Genomic DNA, 25321 nt, shown 5'->3' with positions numbered 1-25321 from the left:
TTATTAACTTGAAAAATTAGTGTTTCCTGATCACAATGATTACCTGAGGCATTCCTTACAAATAAATTCTGAGGCCCATTCTCTTTAGATTCTGGCTTAGCAGGTGGTAGGTCTGGATTGAAGGCTAAGAATTTGTACCTTAAGCAATTCTAATTATCAGGCAAGTTTGGAAAATAGGGCTAAGCAGGTGTGTGTGTGTGTGTGTGTGTGTGTGTGTGTGTGTGTGTGTGTGTGTGTGTGTAGGGGGGAGTGGGGAACAGGAACAAAGGAACAATACCAGCACTGTCTGGTCCCCTCATTCAAACACTGCCTGAAAAACTACCTGAGAATGAGAAACATTCAATTGAAGTTGAGGAATTATCTACAGAACACTGTTTATTTCAAGTCCAAAACACAAATTACTCATTTTTCTTAACAGACCGCATAATTTTTACTGCATGAATATTTGAGGTTTCTCTATTCACAAGTACAATTTATTACTAGACTTTAGGCTCGAATGATTCATATATATAGATATCAGTTTACTACAGAGGACATGTACTTTTAACATTTTTTGTTTAGAAAATATTTTACATAAAAACACAAAGCATTTACCAACACTCCACAACCAGTCTTCAGCAAAGATTTGACTGAAGATAACTTTCTACAAAACACTCCAAGACTGAATAGAATGTATTTTACATACTTTAGCTTATTGTTGCAGTTAAAAGCTCCCCCTTGTTTGATGGCTTCTGCATATATCTACAAAGCAGAAGTCTTTTAACTGGTGACTTGTTAAATAACATTGTCTTTTTAAGTGAACTTGTCCCCAGCCTGGAACCTAAGTAGTCATAATGAAATAAAGTAATTGATGTATGAGGGGCTTTTAGTAAGGGCTTTTTCAACCTAATAAAATAATAATTTAGTATCTATCAGTGCAATATTTTTTTACTTTGTGTTCAGTAACTACCTGGAGTGCTATTACATCTAGTATAACCAGTTGGCATCAAAATAGAAAGTAAAAAGATGTACATTTAATATACCAATTCTTACCTGAATAATCTTGGATTTCTGGAGAATGTTCCACAAAGTGGAATTTCTTCCTAAAGTTATGCTGAATGTGGTACAATGTGTACAACTTGGTTAACCAGTGCCTGCTTTTCATTTCCAAGATTTTTCCTTATCTTGAATCAAATGCATAATCTTACAACTGTATCATAATGCACTGGCTTACAGTTCTGTATATAAAGTCCAACTCAAGCTTATTTTGGTTTATTGTACATGCTTTATTAAAATGGTACTTGTATTTACAGTATCTGCAGAAAGAGTCCCTTCCAAGGCCTCTCACACACATTCAGACACATCCATACTGACATCCACTCCACAGCCCCATGCACCCACACCAGTGAGATGTGGAGGGTCAGACTCCTAAAATTAGGCAGCTGTTGGGGATAAGAGTTGATTTGTTTTTCAATTTTTTTGAAAACAGAAAAGCACAGGGGAATGCATTTGGCCATTACAATGCTAATTGAGTTTGTGTATATTACATATATGGCAGTTAACACTGAATATTCCTTTTACATTCTATATACACAGAATGGTATCAAGGTTTTATGGTCAACAGAATATTCCAACTTCAGTCTTAATGCTGCTTGTAGTGATTTCTGAATTCATTATAGGGGCTTTCCCTAAAAATAATTCAAGTCTATGTTAAGTGAAATAAGGCACAATTAATATTGATTTGATTTAGGGAAAGGGAAGGAAAGAGAAGGGATAAAAACTGGTTTCAAATGATCTTTCTGTTGGGGAACTAGCTCTGACTTAAACCCACCTGAAATTCCTTCTCCTAATTTCCAAAGATTTCTTTATACAGACATTTTTCTTTTCCCTGACAAAGCCAAAAAGAAAAGTTTGGGAATTCACATTTTAATGTTTCAGTAGCCTAAACTACTCAAATTGATGTGTACCCCCACCTCCCCTGATCAGGTCGCCTCCCTCACCAGTGGTAAAATAAAAACACAGTATGTGACACAGGAGTCCCTTGATGTTTCTTGAGATCTGTACACTTGAGTAGCGAATACATATCTGGTTGTCTTCAATATATTTTAAAAAGAAAGAAAAAGAAGAAAGAAGGAAAAAAGGAAGGAAAGAAGTAATATTGTGACTTTCTTGCTCTTTAAAAAAAATCCCTGTCTCCTCCTTTTCAGGATGATGAAGCCCCACTAGACATTACAAACAACTGCAACAAATGAGTTTGGCAGCATAAATAATGTCTAGTATTCAAATCTTCATAGTGAGATTAATTTATCTTGTACACAATTTGTTGAATGTTTTTCGCAGCAGGTGAATCAAACCCAAAGACTCTGGACATTCTGTGAAAGGGAGTAAGAATTGCAGTTCTGAAGGCCCCTGACTTTGGTTGTTTACAAAGTTCAATCCTGTTTATTGTGATCCTTGGTATCTTCTTCATCTGTATATTCTGATGGTTCTTCTCCTGGTTTTAGGAGTCTGCCTACATAATCATATTTTTCTGAAAGATACATCAAAAGGAAATCAGTGGTGATCAAATTTGTTTCACTATTCCATTATACGGAGAAAAGGCATTTGCCTGTTTTAGAATCATATAAAATATGATTATTAGAATATTATCTAAATATTCTAAAATTGCTTCACCATGGCTGGTCTTTATACACATGTAAAGCTTGAACAAAAGAAAACAGGATTAGGGAACTTATAAGGCTTGGGAATTCTTTGCAAGAGGGTGTTCTGTACCAGTGATTCTTAGTGGGATACTGCATCAGAATCACTTGGAGATCTTTCTTAAAAATGAGTAAGTCCAGGACCCATCTCAGTACCCAGCCAAACCAGAAGAGCTGTTCCCAGGGACCCAAGGGTCAGATAAACAGCTGGGACAGCATCACACAAGTGGTAAAAACTGATGTTATGAGGGCATAAGAAAGGGGAATGATATTTTTTATCTACATTTCGAGTGTTAAGACCTGTAAAATCATTTTGGAATAAAGTATAGTATTGAAATCAGTAATCAACTCAGTTTTAAATATAAGCCTGTATTTTTAAAAAACTAAACCTTAATGAAGAAGCTGACTGTAAGTCTCATAATTTTTATGAGGCTTAGAGTTTGTAACAAGTCATTTTTTTAAATATGGATTTTCAAAATAATTATCACATGTAACAATCATATTTTTATTTAGCTATTTTTTGCAATTTCTTTTTTTGGACAAGTCTCACTATGTTGCCCAGGTTAGTCCTTGAACTCCGGAGCTTAAGGGATTCCCCTCAGCGGCTGGGACCACAGGCATGCGCCACTCCACCCAGCTTTAGCTATCTTTAAAAATATTATCAAATAATGATGGCAATGAAAACAGATGACATCCTTAGGCTCTTAAAGCATGTAAAATAGTATATATTTTCTTCGAACAAATATTTAATTTTCCAAAGAATCCAACAAAATAAAAATACCTTTAAACTGCATTTCCCATTCTCGAACACTCTCCATCTGTACTGCATTCAAATCTGAGAGATCATCATATTCATCTCTAAGTGCATCTTTATCTAGGCAAAATGTGGCCAGTCCTCTGGAGGCATCCCTACCAGCAAATATTCCATATGGACCCGCTGGAAAAAAGAAAAGAAATTATTTAGATCACCTAACAATATTTTAGAATGTCTCAAAGGAAAAAGTAAAACACAAAATACAACAAAGAAAAAACCCCTGATAATTCACATTTGTATATATCCTTAATTTCAAAACATGTACAGATACTAGATGGAATAAGAAAAGAAATTTGTGGAAATCTGCCTTTTGACCAAAGTAAAGCTTTTCACTTAGATCTTAAAACCCTCAATTTCAATTACTTCAGATACTCCCAAACTTATATTCAAAATGAAGACTGTGAGGTAATGAGGGAGAAGAAGAAACTTAAGTGGTTAGGTTTAGAAGCCAGTTTGCTTGAGGGGAAATAATTTTTACTGGTTGCTGTTAATAGTGGCATCAAAAAAAATAAAAATAATCAACAGAACATCATGTATTATGTAAAGACTCAGCTGCACTGTGAATCTATAACATTTTTCTTTTTGCTATCTTTATGAAGGTTGTAGTTCTATGAGAAAAGAGACTGTATCATCTTTGTGGTCCCAGTGACTAGTTCAGTGCTCAACACACATTTAATAAATCTTTGCTGAGTGGTTTAATAAAAAAAGACCCATATTCAAAATCATCTGACTACCATAATATATATATACAATGATCTATATAAACTAGGAAAAGTCATTAAGGAAAATAATAGCTCTTACTTGTCATGACTTTTGGAAAACAGAGGAAGTAGCTATAAGGAATAATTCTTCTGGACTGACACATGAAGCAATAATTAGCATTTTATCCAAGGAATTAGGTACCATTCTCTCTGAGGAGAAATAGCACGACTGATGTGTTGACAAAAACCATTCCCAAGGTTTGTCCTTGAGAACAGCAATTGGTTCATCAATTGAGGATTTGTATCCTCAATGCCTAGCACTGTGCCTGGCATAAAGTAGGAACGTAATAATTTTCTTCCAACTGACTTAGCTGTAGTTCCAAATAAAAAGAAACTCAAGATTCTGTAAACAGATTCACTTATGGTAGGCAAAGACACTATTATGAACAACAACAACAGAGTGGTGAAAAACAGGGCTTATAAATAAAAGAACAAAGTATGTTCTGATAAGTAAACAAGCAGAAAAAACTAGAAATTCCTTGATTTTTAAATGAGCAAAATGATTATATTCACATGTAAAAGTATTTAGGAAACTGAAAGTTATGTGTCAACAAGTCTCTGTACCTTCTGAGAGTAGAAATCAAGGTTTCACTTAAATAGATATCTAAGCATTTATGAGTATTAATTTGAATTGCTAACAGCACTGTACTAAAAAGTTAACCAGATGTGAAATTCATTCTCTGAAAAGTTTACTGCATGGAACTAGAAGTAGCATTAGCAATAATTTTAAGAGTAGCATTAATAGGTATTGATACAGTAACATGAAAGTAAAGCTAACAGTTCCAGTAAAGTACATTTTTATTCTGCTTTTCTTATTCTTATTGCATTTTCCATATTGCTACCTGGTATCACATGACTATCAATTATTTATCATTGAATGGTTAGGTATTATCCCACTGAATGGATGTGTACCTGTAATTTATTTAATCAGTCTATTAACATAGGCTACCATTTTATACTTTCAAATGTGTCTTCTATATAAGAATATGGAACACAATTTACCACTGGCCAATATTCGTAACCTTCAAACTTTTTCTATCATCTCAACTGACATTCAAAAGGGTATTAACCAGGCTGGGTGCGGTGGCTCATGCCTGTAATCCTAACACTGTACGAGGCCGAGGCAGGTGGATCACTTGAGGTCAGCAGTTTGAGACCAGCCTGGCCAACATGGTGAAACCTTGTCTCTACTAAAACTACAAAAATTAGCAGGCTGTGGTGGCGCACGCCTGTAATCCCAGCTACTCAGAAGTCTGAGGCAGGAGAATTGCTTGAATCCAGGATATGGAGGGTGCAGTGAGTTGAGATCACGCCACTGCACTACAGCCTGGCTGACAGAGCAAGACTCTTTCTCCAAAGAAAAAAAAGGATATTAACCAGTTATGTCTGTGTGTGTACACGCATATGTGCATGCTTTGTGGCAATGGGTGTTTTCAGGACAAGGAGAGAGACAGAGACAGAGAACTAGTGTGTTTAAAAATAAAATTTCCTAAGAAACAATGACAAAAAAAATCTATAAACATTATATTTACCCTTAATGCTGACTAGACCAATGCTTATAAACTTAAAAAAGCAAAAAGTGAAACACACAAAAGGAAAAATAAAACTAATAAAGGGCATAACAATCTACAAATGGAAAATGATAGTTTCAATTTTTAAAAGAATTTTCCAGCAAAAACCTCACTTTTCTCTCTCAGAGTTTCCCAAAGTGGAAGGGACAGACTTTGCCTTCCCCATTTGGCAGATAAAAAACAGGAGCAGAGGCATTCAGTGATTTGCCTAAAATTACTGACAGAACTGGGAGTACTATTTCCACTTTCCTAAATCCTCCAGTGTACCTCAAGAAAACACATAGAAGACTCACAAGCCCAAAGATGGAGTAACAACCATGAAAACTGGAGCATTTTACTACTTACAAAATTTCGAGGGAATGAAAATTTTAGAATACTTATTACATCAAAACGGAAGAGAATTAACAAAAAAGCTCTACTTGATAGCTTTTCTTAGCATTCTATTATAGTATTTAGCTCCATGGCCTGCAAACATTAATCTACTTCAGGCACTTCAGAGTATAAGCCATAAAACACATTTAAATGATACAAAGGAGAGAAGATAAAATCATTATAAAAACAGCAATCAGAAAGCCCTCCCTCTTTGAGTATATTAATATATACCAGTGCATTCTCTATTAATTTCTCTACCAACTTCCCTAAGAAAGCTTCAACACTGAATGAATAATAATAATAAAAATTTCATAAAATATGCTCTTTCTGGGGTACGGGGGGTGGGGAATGATTGACTTGGTAAGAGTGAATTTGAGTCAACAGTTAATAATCCAAGCCAAATTCCAGACAAATGATGTTCTGTTGACTCTTGAATAGAAAAGAATAATTCCGTGATTAACATATTCCCCCACTCCCTAAACTATATTAAGCTGTCTTCTCCCTATGTTTAGAATTTCCCTCAGGAAGCATTTAACTTCTGCAAAGGTCTTCTTAGTAATAGTTTTCTATGCTCTTTCCTGTAAGACCATTAAAAAATTTTTTTTGTTGTTTTTCGAGGCAGGGTCTTACTCTGTCACCCAGGCTGGAGTACAGTGGCTCGATCATGGCTCAATCATATTTCACTGTAGCCTCTACTTCCCAGGCTCAAGTGATCCTCCTGCTCTTACCTCCCAAATAGCTGGGACTAGAGGAATAGCCCACCAGGCCTGGCTAATTTATTTTTTGTAGAGACAAGGTCTCACTATGTTGCTCAGCTGATCTTGAACTCCTGGCCTCAAGTAATCCTCCTGCCTTTGCGTCCCAAAGTGTTAGAATTACAGGCCTAAGCCACCATGCCCAGCCTTCTGTAAGGCCATTAAAGAATATAACATTGGGAACTGAAGTTGGAACTGGATGGGTTACTCTGCGGAAGGAGGATTTGAGGTCTAATAAAAGGATATTTCCCTGCATTCATAATACAACCAGGAGCTTATCTGAAAAGTCAGCAATACCTTCCCATTCCGTTATCCCCTTACATAAAAAACCTAAATATTTACCAATTCTAATATTTTGGTAAGTATACTTGGCCATTCATAATACTAAAACAATAGGGAGCTACCCAAATAAAGCAAATTTGAAATGGTTTAAGTCTGTTGCATGGCATAATTTATATTAGTATTTTTTTGAGGCAGAGTCACGCTCTGTGGTGTGATCTCAACTCACTGCAACCTCTGCCTCCTAGGTTTAAGTGATTCTCCTGCCTCACTCAGCCTCCCAAGTAGCTGGGATTATTGGGTGTGGTACCATGCCCAGCTAATTTTTATATTTTTGGTAGAGAGGGGGTTTCACGATGCATGATGGCCAGGCTGGTCTTGAACTCCTGACCTCAGGTGATCCGCCTGCCTCAACCTCCCACAGTGCTGGGATTACAGGCATGAGCCACTGTGCCCAGCCTAATTTATTTTTAAAAAGATAAATATATTTGAACATGGAGAAACCCTGTCTCTACTAAAAAAATTTTAAAATTTTTATTTTACATAAACTGATCTGGTTATTTTTTACTATTAAGGCTCATTTAGACACTAACAGTTCAGTAGTAACTAAAAGAATTAAATTCTGTTGCTTTATCAAATATTAAAATATAATGCTGATCCAAAAATAGCCTCCCAATTTTAAGCAAATTCGTGCTACAAAAAATGAACAGCATTATTCAGTCAAAGCAGACACTCTGAAATGTACTTACATAACAAATACTCAAGGACATCATTTTAAAGATAAATTTTATTTCAAAGCTATTGTTAAATATACCAACAAGAGGCAGGCGGATCACGAGGTCAGGAGATTGTGACCATCCTGGCTAATGCGGTAAAACCCAGGCTGTACTAAAAAAATACAAAAAATTAGTCGGGCATGGTGGTGGGCGCCTGTAGTCCCAGCTACTCAGGAGGCTGAGGCAGCAGAATGGCGTGAACCCGGGAGGTGGAGCTTGCAGTGAGCCGAGATCTCGCCACTGCACTCCAGCCTAGGCGACAGAGCGAGACTCCATCTCAAGAAAAAAAAACAAAACAAAACCCAACATGAAGTACTATACTAGTCAGAATTCAGATTTCATTTAGTTTTTAGTGTCAATCCAACTTGTGGTCAAGATATTTTAAAGTTCAATAAACCTATTTGTTACCGTATCCTAAAACTGCTTACTTTAATACAATCAGTTGGAATGAGGTGACGTATTCTTCAAACCGCAACAACATATGCTCATTGTAAAATGTTTTAAATATTAATTTAATAAACAGAAAATTCCAGGAAGAAGTAAATAAAATATGTAGTAACAGATAATTTTGTGATTATTAGGATGATTATATAGCTACCTTAGTGTTTCTAAAGGGATATTTTAATTATTCTCACAGTTTAAAAACCGTCTCTCTCAGAGATGAACTTTAATTAATTAAAGTTTATCAACAGTGCAGTTTTCAGGCCTGTTTTGACAATAATCTTTTGTGATTATAAATTGAATAACTAATAACATTTAGTATTGGGTAATTTATTCCAAATAAGATTACAATGAGCCTATCAACAAATGAGGCAATATGTAAAAGTGATTAACTGAACTAATAAATTTTTTTTTATGCTTAGGTCCAGTAAGTCCCAAGACTTTTAGAGAGAATGCAGTATGGTAAAACTGAAATAATACCTCTCAAGAAGACAGATACTTGGGTTCTAGAGGATCCACTCACAATGAGCAAGTCTCGATTTCCATAGTCCTTAGATCCCTCAAATATAAATTAGGAAAATTATTTTACCTGCCTAAAGTTGAGGCCAAACTAAATCTCTTGAATAGTATGATTCTATAAGGGACTGAAAATGCAATCTTGCTTCTGAAATTTGAGCTAATGTCAAAAGGTCTCAGCAACATTGTGAACTGAGCATATGGCCTTAACTCCAGGGTCCATGGGTAGGCTGGGGTAAAGAACAGACGGAAAAATTAAAAGCCCAGGCCCATGCCACTTATGGGAGTGGGGCCTGAGTTTATCCAACCCATGCAGAATGAAAATTCCAAGGTGAAAAAATAGTATTAACTCAAATATCTATAGGAATTAATGAACACTAAAGATAATACTTCAAGTATTAGGAAAAAGGGATTATTCCCCTGTTGGGGAAACATGTTGGGACAACTAGATAACCTTCTGTTAAAAAACACAACCCCTTGGGAGGCCAAGGCGGGTAGATCACGAGGTCAGGAGTTTGAGACCAACCTGGCCAAGACTGAAACCCTGTCTCTTATACTAAAAATACAAAAATTAGCCGGACGCGGTGGTGGGCGCCTGTAATCCCGGTTACTCAAGGGCTGAGGCAGGAGAATCGCTTGAACCCGGGATACACAGGTTGCAGTGAGCGGAGATGGCGCCACTGCACTCTAGCCTGGGTGACAGAGCAAGACTCCTTCTCAAAAACAAACACACACCCACCACCCCACCAAATTTGGACTCTAATTTCACATCTTAAAGCAAAATCAATTTCAAATGGAACTAAAAAACTGAGACCACAGAAGTACTAAAAAAACTACAGATTTTTAAAAATAATTTTAAGTGCATAAAGTCTTATAATACATAACTTAGCAGCCATAAAAGAAAAGATAAATTTGAATACATAAAACCAAAAATTTGTGTGGTTCAAAAAAAACACCATAAATAAGTAAAAAGACAAACTAGAAAAAATATTTGCAGCAAAGGCTGATTTACTTTATAAAGAACACCTAAAATCTGTAGATCAACATGATGATTGAAAAACTGCGGCAAGGCTGGGCGCGGTGGCTCATGCCTGTAATCTCAGCACTTTGGGAGGCTGAGGTGGGCGGACTGCCTGAGGTCAGGAGTTCGAGACCAGACTGACCAACATGGAGAAACCCCGTCTCTACTAAAAATACAAAATTAGCTGGGCATCATGGCGCATGCCTGTAATCCCAGCTACTTGGGAGGCTGAGGCAGGAGAATCGCTTGAACCCAGCAGGCGGAGGTTGCAGTGAGCCGAGATCGCGTCATTGCACTCCAGCCTGGGCAACAAGAGTGAAACTCCGTGTCAAAAAAAAAGAAAGAAAGAAAAACTGTGGCAAAAGATATATGAATAAACAATTTGCCTCACTAAGTAAATGAGAAATGTAAATTTAAACAGATACTGAGATACCATTTTAACCTCTCAGATTGACAAAGATCAAGAAGCTTAATACCACATTTTTGGCAAGAAGTGAGAAACAGGCATTTTCATCAAGTGTAAATTGGTCCAACCTCTCTGAAGGGCAGTTTAGAAACAAGAATCCAAATTAAAACTATCCATACCCCAAGCCTCAGTAATTTTATTTCCAGGAATTTACTTTATAATCATAATTTTATACACATGTGTAAAATGACATGTACATATTTATTGCAGCATCATGCAATAACAGGAGATTGAAAACAAATGTTAACAGTGGACTGTTAAATTATGACTTATTCATAAAATAGAATATTATGCATGTATTCAAAAGAATAAGATGGCTCTCTATACTGATGTCAAAGGCTCTTGTGATATTAAAATACTGTGAAGGGTATGTATAGTATACTATAGTTAGTGTGGGGGGAAAGGAAGATATCCACATGCTTGTACTTGCACCCAAAATAGCTCTAAAACAATACGTGGACTGGTCCTTTGCCACTATGGAAGGGAACATGGTGGCTGGGACTAGTTGTGGGAAGTAGACTTATTTTTCACTGTATATCCTTTTGAACTTTCTATTTTGAGCATGTATTACTTAATTTAAAAAATCATTGTTTTAACTTACGTGAGGCCCTATTTCGCAACATACCCAAACCACTTTACAGGACCACTTTCACAACTTAGGGCTCATGGAATTTTACAGGAAATACTCCAAAATAAAAAAAAAATAACTACTGAAGATAATAAGTTCACAATAAAAAAATAAACTACATGAAGAAACAAACCATCATGGAGGAGTGAGCACATATAACAGATACAGAAGCAGATTAAAGAACTAAAGTAAATTTGCTTAAAATTATTAAGAAATGGTACATAAGGAAAGATTAAGAGACATTAAGAATAGAACGAAAACCTAATGTATATCTATTAACAGTTCCAGAGGAAGGAACAGAGATAATGGAGGAGGCAATAAGTAACAGCAAATTTTCTGGAAAAAAAAAAAAAAAAATTAAATTAAAAAAGGACAATATATCCACAGACTTGAGTAGAGTTTGGTACATGGTAAATAAAATCAAATCCACACCTGGACAAATCCTAGTAAAATAGCGAAACCCCAAAGACAAAAAGATCTCAACTACAACCAAAAGGAAGAAACAGATTAATAAAAGTAAAGACAAACTACAAGTCGACTCCTCACCAACAAGTGGAAGACAGTGGCATGACGCTACTGAAGAGTTGAGGTACAATAAGGTCAATTTACATTTTTTTTTGAGACAGGGTCTCGCTGTGTCACCCAGGTTGAGTGCAGTGGTGTGATCAAGGCTCATTGATCTTCTGGGCTCAAGCGATCTTACTACCTCAGACTCTTGAGTAGCTGGGACCACAGGTGCACACCACTATGCCTACCTAACTTTTTATATTGCCCAGGCTAGTCTTGAACTGCTGGGCTCAAGCAGTCCTCCCACCTTGGTCTCCCAAAAATGGTAGGGTTATAGGCATGAGCCACTGCGCCTGGCCCAATCTACAATTTTATATTCTAAACCCAAACTATTATTCATGAGTGAAGAAAAATAAAATTTTTTCCTGCCAGTGAAAAACTATAGGACACACCTCACTAAAATAAAAAGTGAACCCCGAACAAAGAAATGAGATGCAAGAAACAACAGTGAATTAAAAAAATGATAACCATGTTAGTAAATTTAAAGAAGGACTATGTTAAAAAGATAATAATTTCATCAACTTTGGGGTGGAGTTTGAAAAAATATAGTGAAACTAAAGTCTAATAGTGATACTGTGGAAAACAGGATGGGGGAGGAATCAGAGTTAAAACTTTCTAACTAGGGCCTCAACATATGACTATGTAGAATGCAGGGGATACTATCCATATTTGTAGTCATGGCAGTTTTGCTTATTTATTAAGAAATAATCTGTCAAATGTCAGTAAAGTATCTTAAAGAGGCAGCTTTTTCGAATTCACACTAAAACGATGTTTGGCTAAAATTCTTATATTGTTCAGAAGCATAGGATAGTCATCTATAGCAAAAACTTAAGGAAATCACCAAAAGGATAGAAATAGAATACATCTAAATCAGTAGAGGACAGAAAATGGAAGAAATAAAAAAATCAATCCGAGAAGGAAAAATAGTGGGAAAACAGGCAAAGAAAAGTAAGGTGAAGAGAAATCACAAAATAAGATGATAGAAATAAACCTAAATATACCAGTAATCACCAAACATATACACTAATTAAGCTATTAAAGGACATAGTGCTAATATTAAATGAAAAAAATCCAGCTATATGTCATTAATGTGAGAAAAATAAAACAACACAGACTGACTAAAAGGGATGGAAAATGAAATATTGTGTTAATACTAATCAGATAAAGGCTGAAGTAAAATCTGAATATCAACAGTGTTAAAGATGTTTCTAGTATGATCAGTTCTAGATCTACTGCTAGATGGCTTTGCTCAGTATAGAAAGCATAGTAACAATCTCATTTCAGAACATTCTTATACCCAATCTTTGTATGGCTGGCTCTGTTAGGTTTTTGCTTAAATGTCAAGCCCTTTTTCTTGACAATCTAACATAAAAAAGGTAACCTTGCTTAGCCACTTAATCTAAATAAAGTCCTTTGTTACCCTCTATTCCCATTCTATTAATTTCTTTTATACCATATTTAATTACAGATTATAATTACATACTGAAATCCTTGTTTACTGCCTATCTTCCTTAATAGACTATTAACTCCATGAGGATAGGAACACATCTGTTTTGAAGACTCAGTTAACTCCATTTCTCATATCTTAAGGTTTTACTGTAATGAAATCCAGGGAAGTCTTCCTCAGTATTTAAAAATGGAGCTGAATGAAATCCTATTATTAAAGATCCTGAGGCTGGATATAGGCTCCAAAAGAATACAGGAGTTATACAGTCATGTCTGTCTTGGGTGCACAGGGAAGGCAGTGGTCTATGTCAGAGTGTTGAAAAAACAATTAAAAGAACTTCAATGGCTAATTCCAGATGTTATTAAATCTACTCCTTTCTTCCACCCTCAGTAACAGCTTCTGGTTTCAAGCTATCCTTTTATAATATGCTTTAGGATTTAACACAAATACGATTCCCTCAAAGATTAAAAACAATGGGATGATGTTGAATTCAGAGCCAACTGAGTAGTTATAATAGAAATAACTAGTAGAAATTTGAGCAGAATATAAAAAAACATCAGAAAACCTAGCTAATCCTTTTATCTTACTGGTAGTTAATAGATGCATATGGGCATTAGCCCAAACAACAAAGCCAGTTGGCTTCAAAGCAAGAAGCTGGGATGACAAGTAGGTAGTGCCAACTTTAGGACATCCATGAAGAAATAGGTAAGATTGGGTCTGGTTTTTATGATGCAACTCTGCAAACATAGAGTTTCCAATTCTGTAAACTAAAGTGCTAAATAAAAGTGAACAAACCGAAGATAAAGTTTAAAATGGAGGAAAAACACTTCAAGGTACATGTGTTCTTTTCCCCAACCTCCTAAAAATTAGGCATCTCATGGGGTTCTTCTAAAAGGTAAGGTGGAAAAAATATAGCTTTGGTATATGTCAAAGAATACTCTACCTGGAATAAGGGAGCAGCAGTATTGTAAGTTTCAACAACGCGAAATAAACTATCAAAAAGTCAAGTGTATAATTTTTTGCCATTCCAAAAAAAAAAAAAAAAGCACTGTTTTGGTAAAGTTCCATTACAGTAATATTAAATAAAATTGTTAAAAATTATACTAGCTGTTTGAGTCTTCAAAACTTATGATTCTGTAAACACGTGAAACTGAATAGACTACGTTGTAATACAATGGGAAGGACTGAAGCTATGAAAACCTGGATTTAATTGTTAGTGTTGCCACCTACTAGATATGTGGCTTTGGGCAATCTCATAGGGCTGTTTGAAAATTAGAGACACTAAGCTCAGTAAATGGAGTTTCCTCCTCCTCCTCCTCTGACCTTTAGAATCAATGTTGTTTTCAACAACTCTCTGGGAAGACAGAAATACTCTAAAAGATGCCTTGTTAGTGCAGTAGGTGGCACGCCAGTCTCACAATCTGAAAATATACAAAGTGCACTGTCCAAAATGGTAGCCATGGGGGGCTGAGCACTTTATATGTGGCTAGTGTTACTAAGGAACTCAATTTTTAATTATATCTAATTTTAATTAATTTACATTTAATTAGCCACTTGGGTCCACCATTTTGGGTAGTATAACATAAAGCCATAAAAGCATTTTTTTTTTTTTGATACAGAGTCTCGTTCTGTCACCCAGGCTGGAGTGCAATGGCGAGATCTCAACTCACTGCAACCTCCACCTCCTAGGTTCAAGCGATTCTCTTGCCTCAGCCTCCCCAGTAGCTGGGATTACAGGCACCCACCATCATGCCCAGCTAATTTCTTTTTGTATTTTTGTAGAAACAGGGTTTCACCATGTTGGCCAGGCTGGTCCCGAACTCCTGACCTCAGGTGATCTGCCTGCCTTGGCCTCTCAAAGTGCTTGGATTAAGGCGTGACCCACCGTGCCTGGCCTTTATTTTTTTATTTTTATTTTATTTTTTTTTAGTAGAGATGGGGTTCCACCATGTTGGCCAGTCTGGTCTGAAACTCCTGACCTCAAGTGATCCGCTTGCCTCGGCCTCCCAAAGTGCTGGGATTACACGCGTGAGCCACGGTGCCTGGCCGAAAGGCATGTTTTTTAGAGGCTTTAAATCCTTGGATTTATGGGAACCAGGGAAGGGTATAAAGAAAAACAACAGTAAGATTCTCTACAAGTTTATCACAGGATGCAGTTTACTAGAAATAGTATAGATAAGCTGTGTGGTAATATCCATCTGGATTTATTAGACATACATGTGATCCAAGCCAATTTACCTAAAATACCTAAACCTCAGACTCCCCACCTGTAGAGCAGGAATACTTACCAACTTCACTGAGGAATTATGGAGATAAAAAAATTAATGGATCTGATATAGTAGGTGCTTAATGAATCTGGTTTTTTTTCTCCTCCCGTATTCAGTTTTTTACATGATCAAACTTTCCTCACCTGCTGGCAAAGTGCCTGATCTGTTACTAAATTTAATATTGGCAAATACAGTTAATGCCAACTGTTTGCCAAAATGTGTATACTCCACCAAATTATACTGTCAATATTTAATTAAGAGCCTGAACTTTAAAAATATGTGGCTAAAAATAAACGGATGTTCAGCATTATGGAAAAATCTCACAAAATTTAATCCTAAAACCATTACTGTGAAATTAGAGTAGATATTGGCTAGGCATAGAAACTAACAATTACTGCTTCTGAATTATTCTGCTACAAAACTGCTTAATTTATGAGGATGAAAATAAAAATTAAAAGCAAAACTGAACTTGTATCTGTTTTATAGCCAGAAATTTGGCTTTAAGATTTTTTGAAAAGTATTACTTATTACATTTTCTATTAATATGCAATATCAACATATTATAAGCCCATAAAATGATCTGGCTTTCTTTAAGGTTCCTTTCAATAATAAAATATTCAAATATCTGTTAGGTTGTTGATCAACTGTAGAATACTAACTGTATATCACTCTTAGGCTATTCAACAGAACCTAGGAACTGGCAGAAACATCTAAAACTGACTTCTCCATTGTAATTTCAAGAGCCTCCCTCAGTGCACATACCATAAAAAAGCAATCTACCACCTATGACTCTTAATTTTTAATTTTATTTTATACTGAGTCTCTGTCGCCCAGGCTGGAGTGCAATGGCGCAATCTCGGCTCACTGCAACCCCCACCTCCCGGGTTCCAGCAACTCTCTCTGCCTCCACCTCCCAAGTAGCTGGGATTACAGGCACCTGCCACCATGCCTAGCTAATTTTCTTGTATTTTTAGTAGAGACGAGGTTTTGTTATGTTGGCCAGGCTGGTTTCGAACTCCTGACCTCTGGTGATCCACCTGCCTCGGCCTCCCAAAACGCTGGGATTACAGGCGTGAACCACCACGCCTGGCTTTAATTTTTAATTTCTATCACAGCACAAACATTTGCCACTGGAGGCTGCCAAACTGTTACATGACTGTCTCTCCTAGTTATTTTCAGATACTGCCAAGGCATAATGTGTGAGGACTAATAGGATTCTTTGTACTAATACTTTGTTTTCTTCAGTGGCAGTTCAGACAGGGTACAAAAGCTGATCTTTTAGCTGGGTAAGGTCTGTATTAAAAATTTAAACCTGTACAGGATTTCTAATCACTTAACACACATTTTAATACCAATGGGGAAAAAGCTTGAACTAGGTATAAAATGCTGTCTAAATCCTTGATTTAAAAAAAATTTACTTCACTTGGCCTGTTTAAATACTGTACTTTGCCTCTGTTCTCTTGTCCCACGTGTGCTTAAGTAAACAAAAATGTATTAACCATTTCAGTTGATCTAAGTAGATAGACATCTTGTGTTCACATTTATGTAACCAGAAGCAAAAACTTTGTAAGCCATGTATTTACTTGGCTGGATTAAATGTGTATATATACACAGAAGTACAAACAACAAAGAAATAAATTACATAATTCAACACCAAAAATCTCCTATTTCTTATCCCTATTCCCATGAACTACAAACCAAAGCACTTCTAAAATATCTTCCAGCTACCAAGCACTGAAATCAGAAGTATATATTTTTAAGTGTCAATAAATCTCATACACTCACAGATTAAATTAAGGAGAAAACTAGCTTATTTCCAGACTGCCAACCCTATGACTTTAAGGCTTGGATGTACTCTCTCCAGTAACAGGTCACTTTAGGTCTCTAATTTAATTATTCTTATTGTAGTCACTTTTTTTTTTAAAGCTTAGTATTAATCAGTGCACAACCAGGATGTACCATGTTGCTCAACTGTATGATATACCAACAGGTTCCATGAGTCTGGAGTTTATTAACATAATCCAAAATGTATGCTACAACCACACTGTAAAAGAAGGGCGTCTAAATCAACTACCCTACAGAAAGTTCCCTGAAAACAAAGTTCTAAAAATCTTTAACTTGCATAACTGGCACATGGGGGTATGAATCTACAACTCTTCTAAGTTTTTTCTCCTCAGTTTTGCTAAGTGAAAACACAAGTCATTATCAACGTGTACTTGAAAAGAGGAAAAAAAAGAAAAAAGAAACCAGAGACACGCCTGCTGGGTATAGGAGCTCCACCCCCAAAACTCAGGGCGAATATCCTTACTAGTCTTTAATAAGCTCTGCATTCTGGTCTGTCCTCATCCCACATACCTTGTTAATCATGGAAAGCAATTCCGAAATAAAACTGGTTTAAAAAGAGTCCGAGGTGTTGCTTATACGTCTGGACTTCAAGAGACTGGAGGGTTGGGACTTTACATGCCCCTAAACGCGGCCTTACGGAGAGTAATACAGCGAGGGAAAAAGGAGATCAGTGGTCAAATAAAAAAGGGGCAAGGAGAAGAAAGCTGTGAATTACAGAGCCCAAAACTTTAGCTTAGGTCCCAACTTCAGAAATCTCCCTTCCCTGGTGCCCCATCCATCCCAGGAATCAGGAGACTCAAAAAAGGTTAAGGGCCAGCGTTGACCGGTGACAACTATAACGATTTTGAAAAATCCAGCCAAAAAAAAAAAAAAAAAAGGCTGCGAGGAGAAATGGGATGGAAGAAAGATGAATGCTGAGAGCTGGTCTCTGGGGCGCCACCGGGGACCCTGGTTTCGGGGGAAGAACTGGAGGTGCCCGTAGCTGCGGGGGGGCGGTGTGTGTGCAGGGGCGGGACGGGCCGTCCCAGGTGCGGCGGCCGAGGCGCGGGGGTCCAGGCGACGAGAAGGCTGGGCAAACTAACCCGGTGCCCAGAGGCCTCCCCGTCCGAAGGGGTCGTGCTTGAGCTGCAGGGGGGCCTTCCCCTCCCCTTCCAACTCCTCACCCGGGCCGTAGAACTTGCTGCCTTTGGTCACGTCGAAGACTTTCCCATTGACCGCGAGCAGGATGCGCGGGTTGCGGGAGCCGTCGTACTGGCGCAGCTGCTCCAAGCTGAAGTCCCGCTTCTTCATGCGAGGCAGAGAGGCGGCGGGGCTCTCCTCGCCCGCCCCGGCCCCGGCCCCCAGACCCCGCCGCCCCCAGCGCACCCACAGCCGGTAGGCCCCCAGCAGCACCAGCGCCACCAGCGCCACGTTCAGCAGCATCTCCCCGCCCCCCGTCAGAAGCGCCAACGCCGCCGCCGCCCAGCCTCCCCCTTCCGCTGCCGCTCCCGCGCCGCCTGGACTCTCGCTGCCGCCGTCGCTGCTGCTCTCGCTGCCACTCCCCAAGGTGCCTAGCTTCACGTCCCCATCACCAGCCGCCATCACTGCCCGCCAGCGCCTTCCTCCTCCTCCCCGCCCCCTGCCCTCCCCAACCCCACGGCCGGCCCCGCCCATCTGGGGGCCTCCCAGCCAATAACTTGAGGAGAGGGGGCGGGGTCAGACCGGCTCCTGATTGGGTGTTGACGGGGTAACGTTGTCTCGGATCTCTCCCGCCCCCTCCCTTCTTTCGCTGGCCGCGCACGCGTGCGACGCCCCGCCCACCTCGCCCCACACTTCCCTGCTCTCGCTCCAAGCCTCCGCTAGGTTAAGTAGACGAGCCGGGCGGATCTGAAGAAAAGATGCTACGACGGCCGCGCGGACGCTCATGGGCGGGGCGAGACTACAGCGCGTGCGCGGGCTCCTGAGCGCCACGCGCTCGCCTTCCCTCCGTAACCTCTGCGGGAGGCACGCCCCGCCCGGTCTCCTGGCTCTGCGCGTGCGCCCCGGAATTGCTTCCCTTCTCAGGCCTGGGTTCGCGTCCGCAAACTCCCGCCTCCTTGCGCTCCCCGCGCCCGGGAGCTTCACGTGCGCCTTGGCGGCTGGGGCAGGTCCGGGCGGGACGCCTGGCAGAGGGCGCGGGCAGGTGGCTTGTGGGAGGCTGGGGCATAGTTGAGCTGCAAGGCGCAAACCGATGAGGGGCGTCTGCTTTTCCCCAGGGCGCCGTCGCTTTTGTCGGGAAACCGGCAGCGTAGGCGCGCAGACCGGGAAGCGGCAAGAAGATTTGGCGACGAGCTGGGGTCTTCTTGGAACGGAGAGAAAGCACGGAGCCCGCACCAGGCTTCTCTGGCATCGGCAGTCTACGTGCTTCTCGCGCTGGCACCGAGCAGCCACTCCCCGCTGGGTTTGGCAAAGGCTGCTCTTGTAGAATTTTAAAGGATTTAGAGTCTCATTATTCCTTGAATCATAACTTCTGCGGCCGTAGGGAGGTGGACAGGTTGAGGTGGTCTTTCTATTCGTCATTCACTCTTATTTGCAGGTTCTGTTTTATGTACTTGGGACGTCTTTTAGCCTCTCACATCTTGAAATTCTGGCGTGAAAAAGTGACCTCTGAAGTCTCACGCACTCAACTCGTTTGACGTATTCTCTCTTGCCCTTCGTTGTCTGTTGTCTTGAGTCTCATAGAATAGGTTTGAACCTTTCACTGTCGGTTTTGGAGGAGTCACTGAGGATATGGACGGGGCAAGTGACAGGGTCGACACTCTTGTAGAGAGGTTACATAGCAACCAGGTGTCTGAAGGATTAGAGGCTGGGGAAAGAGTGGGAAAGCAGTTAGTAGGCTAGGGTATTTGTGCGTGAGGTGAGGAGACTCAGAGCTAGGGGAGACATTAGAGCAGGGGTTGGCAAACATTTTTTGTAAAGGGCCCGATCATATTTTAAGTCTCTGCCTTAACTCTTCAACTCTACCTTGTAACGAGAAAGCAGCCATAGACGATACTTGAATGAGTGTAGCTGTCTTCCAATAAAACTATGGACATTGAATTTTTAATATAATTTCAGGTATGAAATATCCTTTTGATTTTTAAAAAATCATTTAAATATGTAAATTTTTTTCTTTCTTTTTTTTTTTTAGTTCTGGAGAGGTGCAAAAACAACTTATAAGCCATATTGCTGAGCCCTGCATTAGAGGTACTTGAGGGAGAGCGACACAATTGGTAGTAAATGACCATATACTGTATCCTTCAATATGGAACACTTTTGGAAGTAAAGTAGGGCATTAATAATTATAACCAGAGAACAGGAGTTATATCAGTTAGGCAAACCTAAAGGAATAGTCACCTTAAGGTTAAGGGTTAGGAGAAGCCAAAATTGCTTTAGGACTTGGTAACAGAAAATGAGAGGTGCCAGTGATGGAAATAGGAAGATAAAGAAGAAACAGGTTTTGAGGAGAAGATAGCTATAGCAGTCCCAAGAGCCATATACAGTTGAGACAACATTGATAGGAAGGAAGAAAGCACCCCAGAAGCAGGCCACTTCTTATATCTTATTGACCAGAGCTGGGCTATTAGCTGTCCCTGAAGCAGTAACGGACAAGGAGCATGGGACATCCATGATTGCCTAGTGTTTGTCTGGCTTTTCTAGTTCTTATTCAGGACTGTGTTGAGCATTGCTGGACATTTACCATCTCTGGTTCCTTCCAACTAAATGTCAGTACCACACCTCGCATTGTGACACCGTAAAGCAACCCTTTTTCCCTCCCACCCCCCAGAGGTGTGCTACTGGTTGAGAACCACTAGCTTAGACCCTCAGGATTTACCTTGGGGCTGAATTATGTGTGTGTAGGTTTCTTTTCCAATTGGTTTGGAGGGAAGAGAGGAATTGGACAGTATTAAAGTTCTGCTGTCAAGGAAGTGGGGTGGGGAATGTTGGGTAGCTAACCAACATTGAGTGCCACGTGAAGTAAAAAGTTTTCCTTTATAACCTTGATAAAATAGTGTCTCGACTTCTTCACACTTGAAGCCTTCCCGAAACCCCAGCTTTTTTGATTCTCATTGTAAGCACCTTGAACTGGACTAGTTGCGAGTTCTTATTTTCCACTCTAAATAACAAGCTCTTGTCCCAATAGGATACTCTTGCTTTGAGTACTGGAATAACTTTCCAATTGGTGACTTGCCGTCAGTCTTTTCCTATTTCATTCCTACACGAAGAGACTAGAACTGTGTTCTGATTTCCTTTGCTCAGACACCAATCTCCAGGGGTGCTCTGTAATTTAAAGAGGACAACTCAGAAAGCTCAGTTTGCACTCAAGGGCCTCCATAAGTCCCTGAGTGGCTTCCCTGCCTTCCTGTTCCCCAGCAAACAATCCCTTGGATACCCTCTATTAAATGATACGCTTCCCCTTACGATACCTAGTCCCTTGCCCCATATATGCTATGCGTATTCCACAGTCTAGGACTTGACTCATGCTGTTTCCTCACGGAGCATGCCCTTCTTATTTCCAACCATACAAATTCCATTACCTATCCTTTTAATTCTACTTCCACCTGAGGCCTCTATCAGCCCACATTAACCTATGTTTGAATTGCTATGTGTTCCTTACCTGTACCACCCATTTTGGCCTTTTATTTTATGCTCTTCTTGACTATTCTGTTATTGAAACTGTCCTTTAGATCCCAAGATTTCTACTTTTCCCTGTGGATGCTTTTAAATTTTTTTTTATTTTTGACTTCTTTTTACCCTCCTTTTCCTCTTACCTCCCTAGTTTGCCTAGAGGACATCTACAAGAATCATCATCTACATTCTTTTCTCCTGTTGTTAGCTTTTTTCCCCGACACTTCATCTATTTACTGGTTTACTTGTAAATCTCTGGAAGATATTAGTACTAGCCACCAAATATTTCTATTTCTTTTTCCGCACACATAGATTTGGATTTCCCTACTCCTTTTACCTCAAGAATGGCCAGTGAAATGTGATTGGAAGTGACTTATGTCATTTCCAAATAAAAGCTTTAAGAGCCTGTGGACATTTATCGTGCGCTCTTTCTTTCTGCCAACAGTGATGAAACATTTTAATGATCTATTGTCCCATGACAAAGCACCTTAAATCTTGATGGTTTAAAACAGTCACCATTTTATTATCTGTAACAGTTTTGTGGGTTGACTAGGCTCATGGGTAGTTGTCTAATCTTGCTCAGGGTCTCTTGTGGTTCCAGCCTGGTATTTGGGGCTGGAGTTTTTGGAGGCTCAACTGGGTTGCTAGAGTAGCTGAGCTTTTCTATTTACCCATGCCGTTCCAAAGACTCTCTGATTCGCATGGCTTCTTCAGCAGAGTAGCCTGACTTCTTTCTTGCATGGTGGCTTAGGATTCTCAAATGCAAAAAAGAAAAACTTCCAGGTTTTGTAAGTCTTAGGTCTGGAAATGACATGTTGTACTGGTAAAAGCAGTCACAGGGCCAGCTCAATTTTAAGGGAAGAGGAAATAAACACTTGATAGGGGTGGAGGGAGAGTGACAAAGAATTTGTGGCCATCTTTATTACAAAAACTTTTGTCAACCACAGAGTTCGAGGAAAATGTGGCCATCTTTAATCACTACTCCAACGATGTTTCAAATTGAGTGAGCTTCCATCAGCCAGGGTCTCGGAGACAGGACAAAGTGGAAAAGAGCTCCCAACTAACATACCTAGGTATATGAATAAGAAATACATCTCTGCTGTCCTGAGTCACTTAGCTCTTTGGAGTTGTTTGGTATCAACTTTTGCATACTAATATAAAAATTGGTACTGGAAATAGGGTGGTGCTATAACAAAAATCTAAAATATGAGTCACTGACATATATAATAATTGTGTTAGAAATATTAGTGGTTGGCTGGTAGGCAACATCCAGCTTTGACTCACTTATGCATTTCCCAGTGAACCTAGCTCAGAAGTTTGCACCATGATATTCAATAAATAATTCTTAAATAAGAGAGATTGTTTCTTATAATTTTTCCCTATTTTAGGGAAAAACTTTTTTTTTTTCCGTATCACATTTTTCTTGAAACATAGGAGTGCCACAATCATATCATTTGATGCTCTGTTTGAGTGCCACCAGTGAGTTTCCTGATGTTTAAGTTTGGCTCGTGGGCAGCCCACCTTCTTCCTCTCCACTTTCTCTTGGGAGCCATCCTGCTCATGGAAAGTGTGCTTTCTCCTCTGCTACCTCACACAAGTTTCAGAGGAGCTTGCTCCTGCCAGGGGAGGCTTGGGGTAAGCCGAACAGCATCAGCTCCCTGGGGGAAGGGAAATTTCAGGTTTGGAGTTAAGTTCACTTCTAGGGAGTGACAAAGCCTGTTTGAACTTTAATTCACAGAGTAAAAGAGTTCAATGTTGGCCATTAATGATTTTGGACTTTAACATGAAGTTGGTACGATTACTTTCGGCCATAATTTAGAAGGACAGAGTGATTTAATCTCTGAGCTTTTAATTTCTCTCTGGAAAATTAATATTGGGAGAGGGTCAAAATCAAATTGAGAACATCTTTTTGGTTCTTAGTTATTAAAGTATTTGATCACATTTTAGAAATTCTGATAACGTTGGGCAAGCTGACAGGACATAGTTTGAGATGGCAATAGAACATATTGTGAATTATAGCCTTGGATACAGAATAGCATTGGAACTGATTTAATCGATAAATTATTCTGACCCATTCAGGGCATTTTGGGGACAGACTCTACAGTTTACTAGTGGCCCCAGGACATCCTACAAAAGAGGTCAAATCAGTATTGGAGAAGTGGTCTCATGAAGTTGGGAGCACGACTACTACAATTGACTGCTGACTTCTCACCCAAGGAAATAACTGTATCCCAGCCTGATCTCAGTGGATAAGCCCACAGGGTTAAGGTAATGGTCTTCATACTTTTGCTGACACACCCCTAAACTAGTTTTTAAGTTGACATGTAAAATATTTTGACCTTAGTTGCAAAACATGTAATTTTTTGCATAATATAAATGTGAATATTTTAAAATAAAAAGGGTTATGTTACTTAAAATGCAATCTAAATGAAATCTAAATCCATAGAAAAGGAATACTCACCATCGTTTATTTTCACAGAAATTTTACATTATGCCTTTTCCTATTTGAATTTGTATTTTCATTCTACTTCCCTAACAGAATTTTATTTTAATATATTTTGTGCCCAAATATATTTTATTGCTTACTCTATTATTCTTTTCCACAATAATAAGTTATTTATAGGCCGGGCATGGTGGCTCACGCCTGTAATCCCAGCACTTTGGGAGGCTGAGGTGGGTGGATCATCTGAGCTCAGGAGTTCGAGATCAGCCTGGCCAACATGGTGAAACCCCTATCTCTACTAATAATACAAAAATTAGCTGGATGTGGTGGTGGACACCTGTAATCCCAGCTACTTGGGAGGCTGAGGCAGGAGAATCACTTGAACCTGGGAGGTGGAGGTTGCAGTGAGCTGAGATCATGCCATTGCACTCTAGCATGGATGATAAGAGTGAGACTCTATCTCAAAAAAAATAGTTTGTAATTTAAAAAAATTCCTATGACTATAAGGTTCTAAATGTCACAAATTTCTTTTGAATGGGGTTATCATTACAATTATTGTTAGTACATAATAATCATACCTACATTATAAATTTTTACAAATAATTACTAAACAGAACTAAAAGTTTATTGGAAATGTATCTCTCAACAAAGTGAGTGGAGCTCCCTTCTCCTCAATTACTTCATGTATTTATAGGTGAATGTAACTTTTTGCTAGGCAACAAAATGGGAAAATATGTTGGGTGATAATTAGGTATAGGGCTTACAAAAGCAAATAAATGATTGTTGTTAAATGTGTTATTTAAAATAGAAAACAATATATCTAAATCTAAGTCTATTACATGAATGGTAGGAATGAATAATGAGGTGAGAAATGTTTAACAAATAACACTGAGCAGACATATTTGGGTAAAAAAAAGAATATAGATTTACTGTATTCAATAATCTTTTGGCAAAAATTAATTAGAATATTTTCTCCTAAGATCTGAATATCTATTCAAGAAAATAAGAAACATTAACTTTCTAGTTATATATGTTACTTTTTCATGTA

At 38.9% G+C, this 25321-nt stretch overlaps 1 protein-coding gene across 1 annotated transcript; it reads right to left on the bottom strand.

Moving 5' to 3' along the window:
* Window positions 1-357: 357 nt before the first annotated feature.
* Window positions 358-19819, bottom strand: PGRMC2 (progesterone receptor membrane component 2). Its single transcript, XM_030815710.1, has 3 exons — window positions 18368-19819; window positions 3460-3615; window positions 358-2509 (listed from the first exon to the last, which is right to left on the bottom strand). Exons 1-3 carry the CDS (start codon window positions 18855-18857, stop codon window positions 2412-2414), a joined length of 744 nt encoding a protein of 247 aa, XP_030671570.1. The 5' UTR covers window positions 18858-19819; the 3' UTR covers window positions 358-2411.
* Window positions 19820-25321: the final 5502 nt, after the last annotated feature.

This window comes from Nomascus leucogenys, chromosome 7b, assembly GCF_006542625.1.
Source record: "Nomascus leucogenys isolate Asia chromosome 7b, Asia_NLE_v1, whole genome shotgun sequence".
Taxonomy (NCBI): domain Eukaryota; kingdom Metazoa; phylum Chordata; class Mammalia; order Primates; family Hylobatidae; genus Nomascus; species Nomascus leucogenys.
The sequence above is the reverse complement of the archived record's forward strand: the minus strand, read 5'-3'. Positions and strand labels throughout refer to the sequence as shown.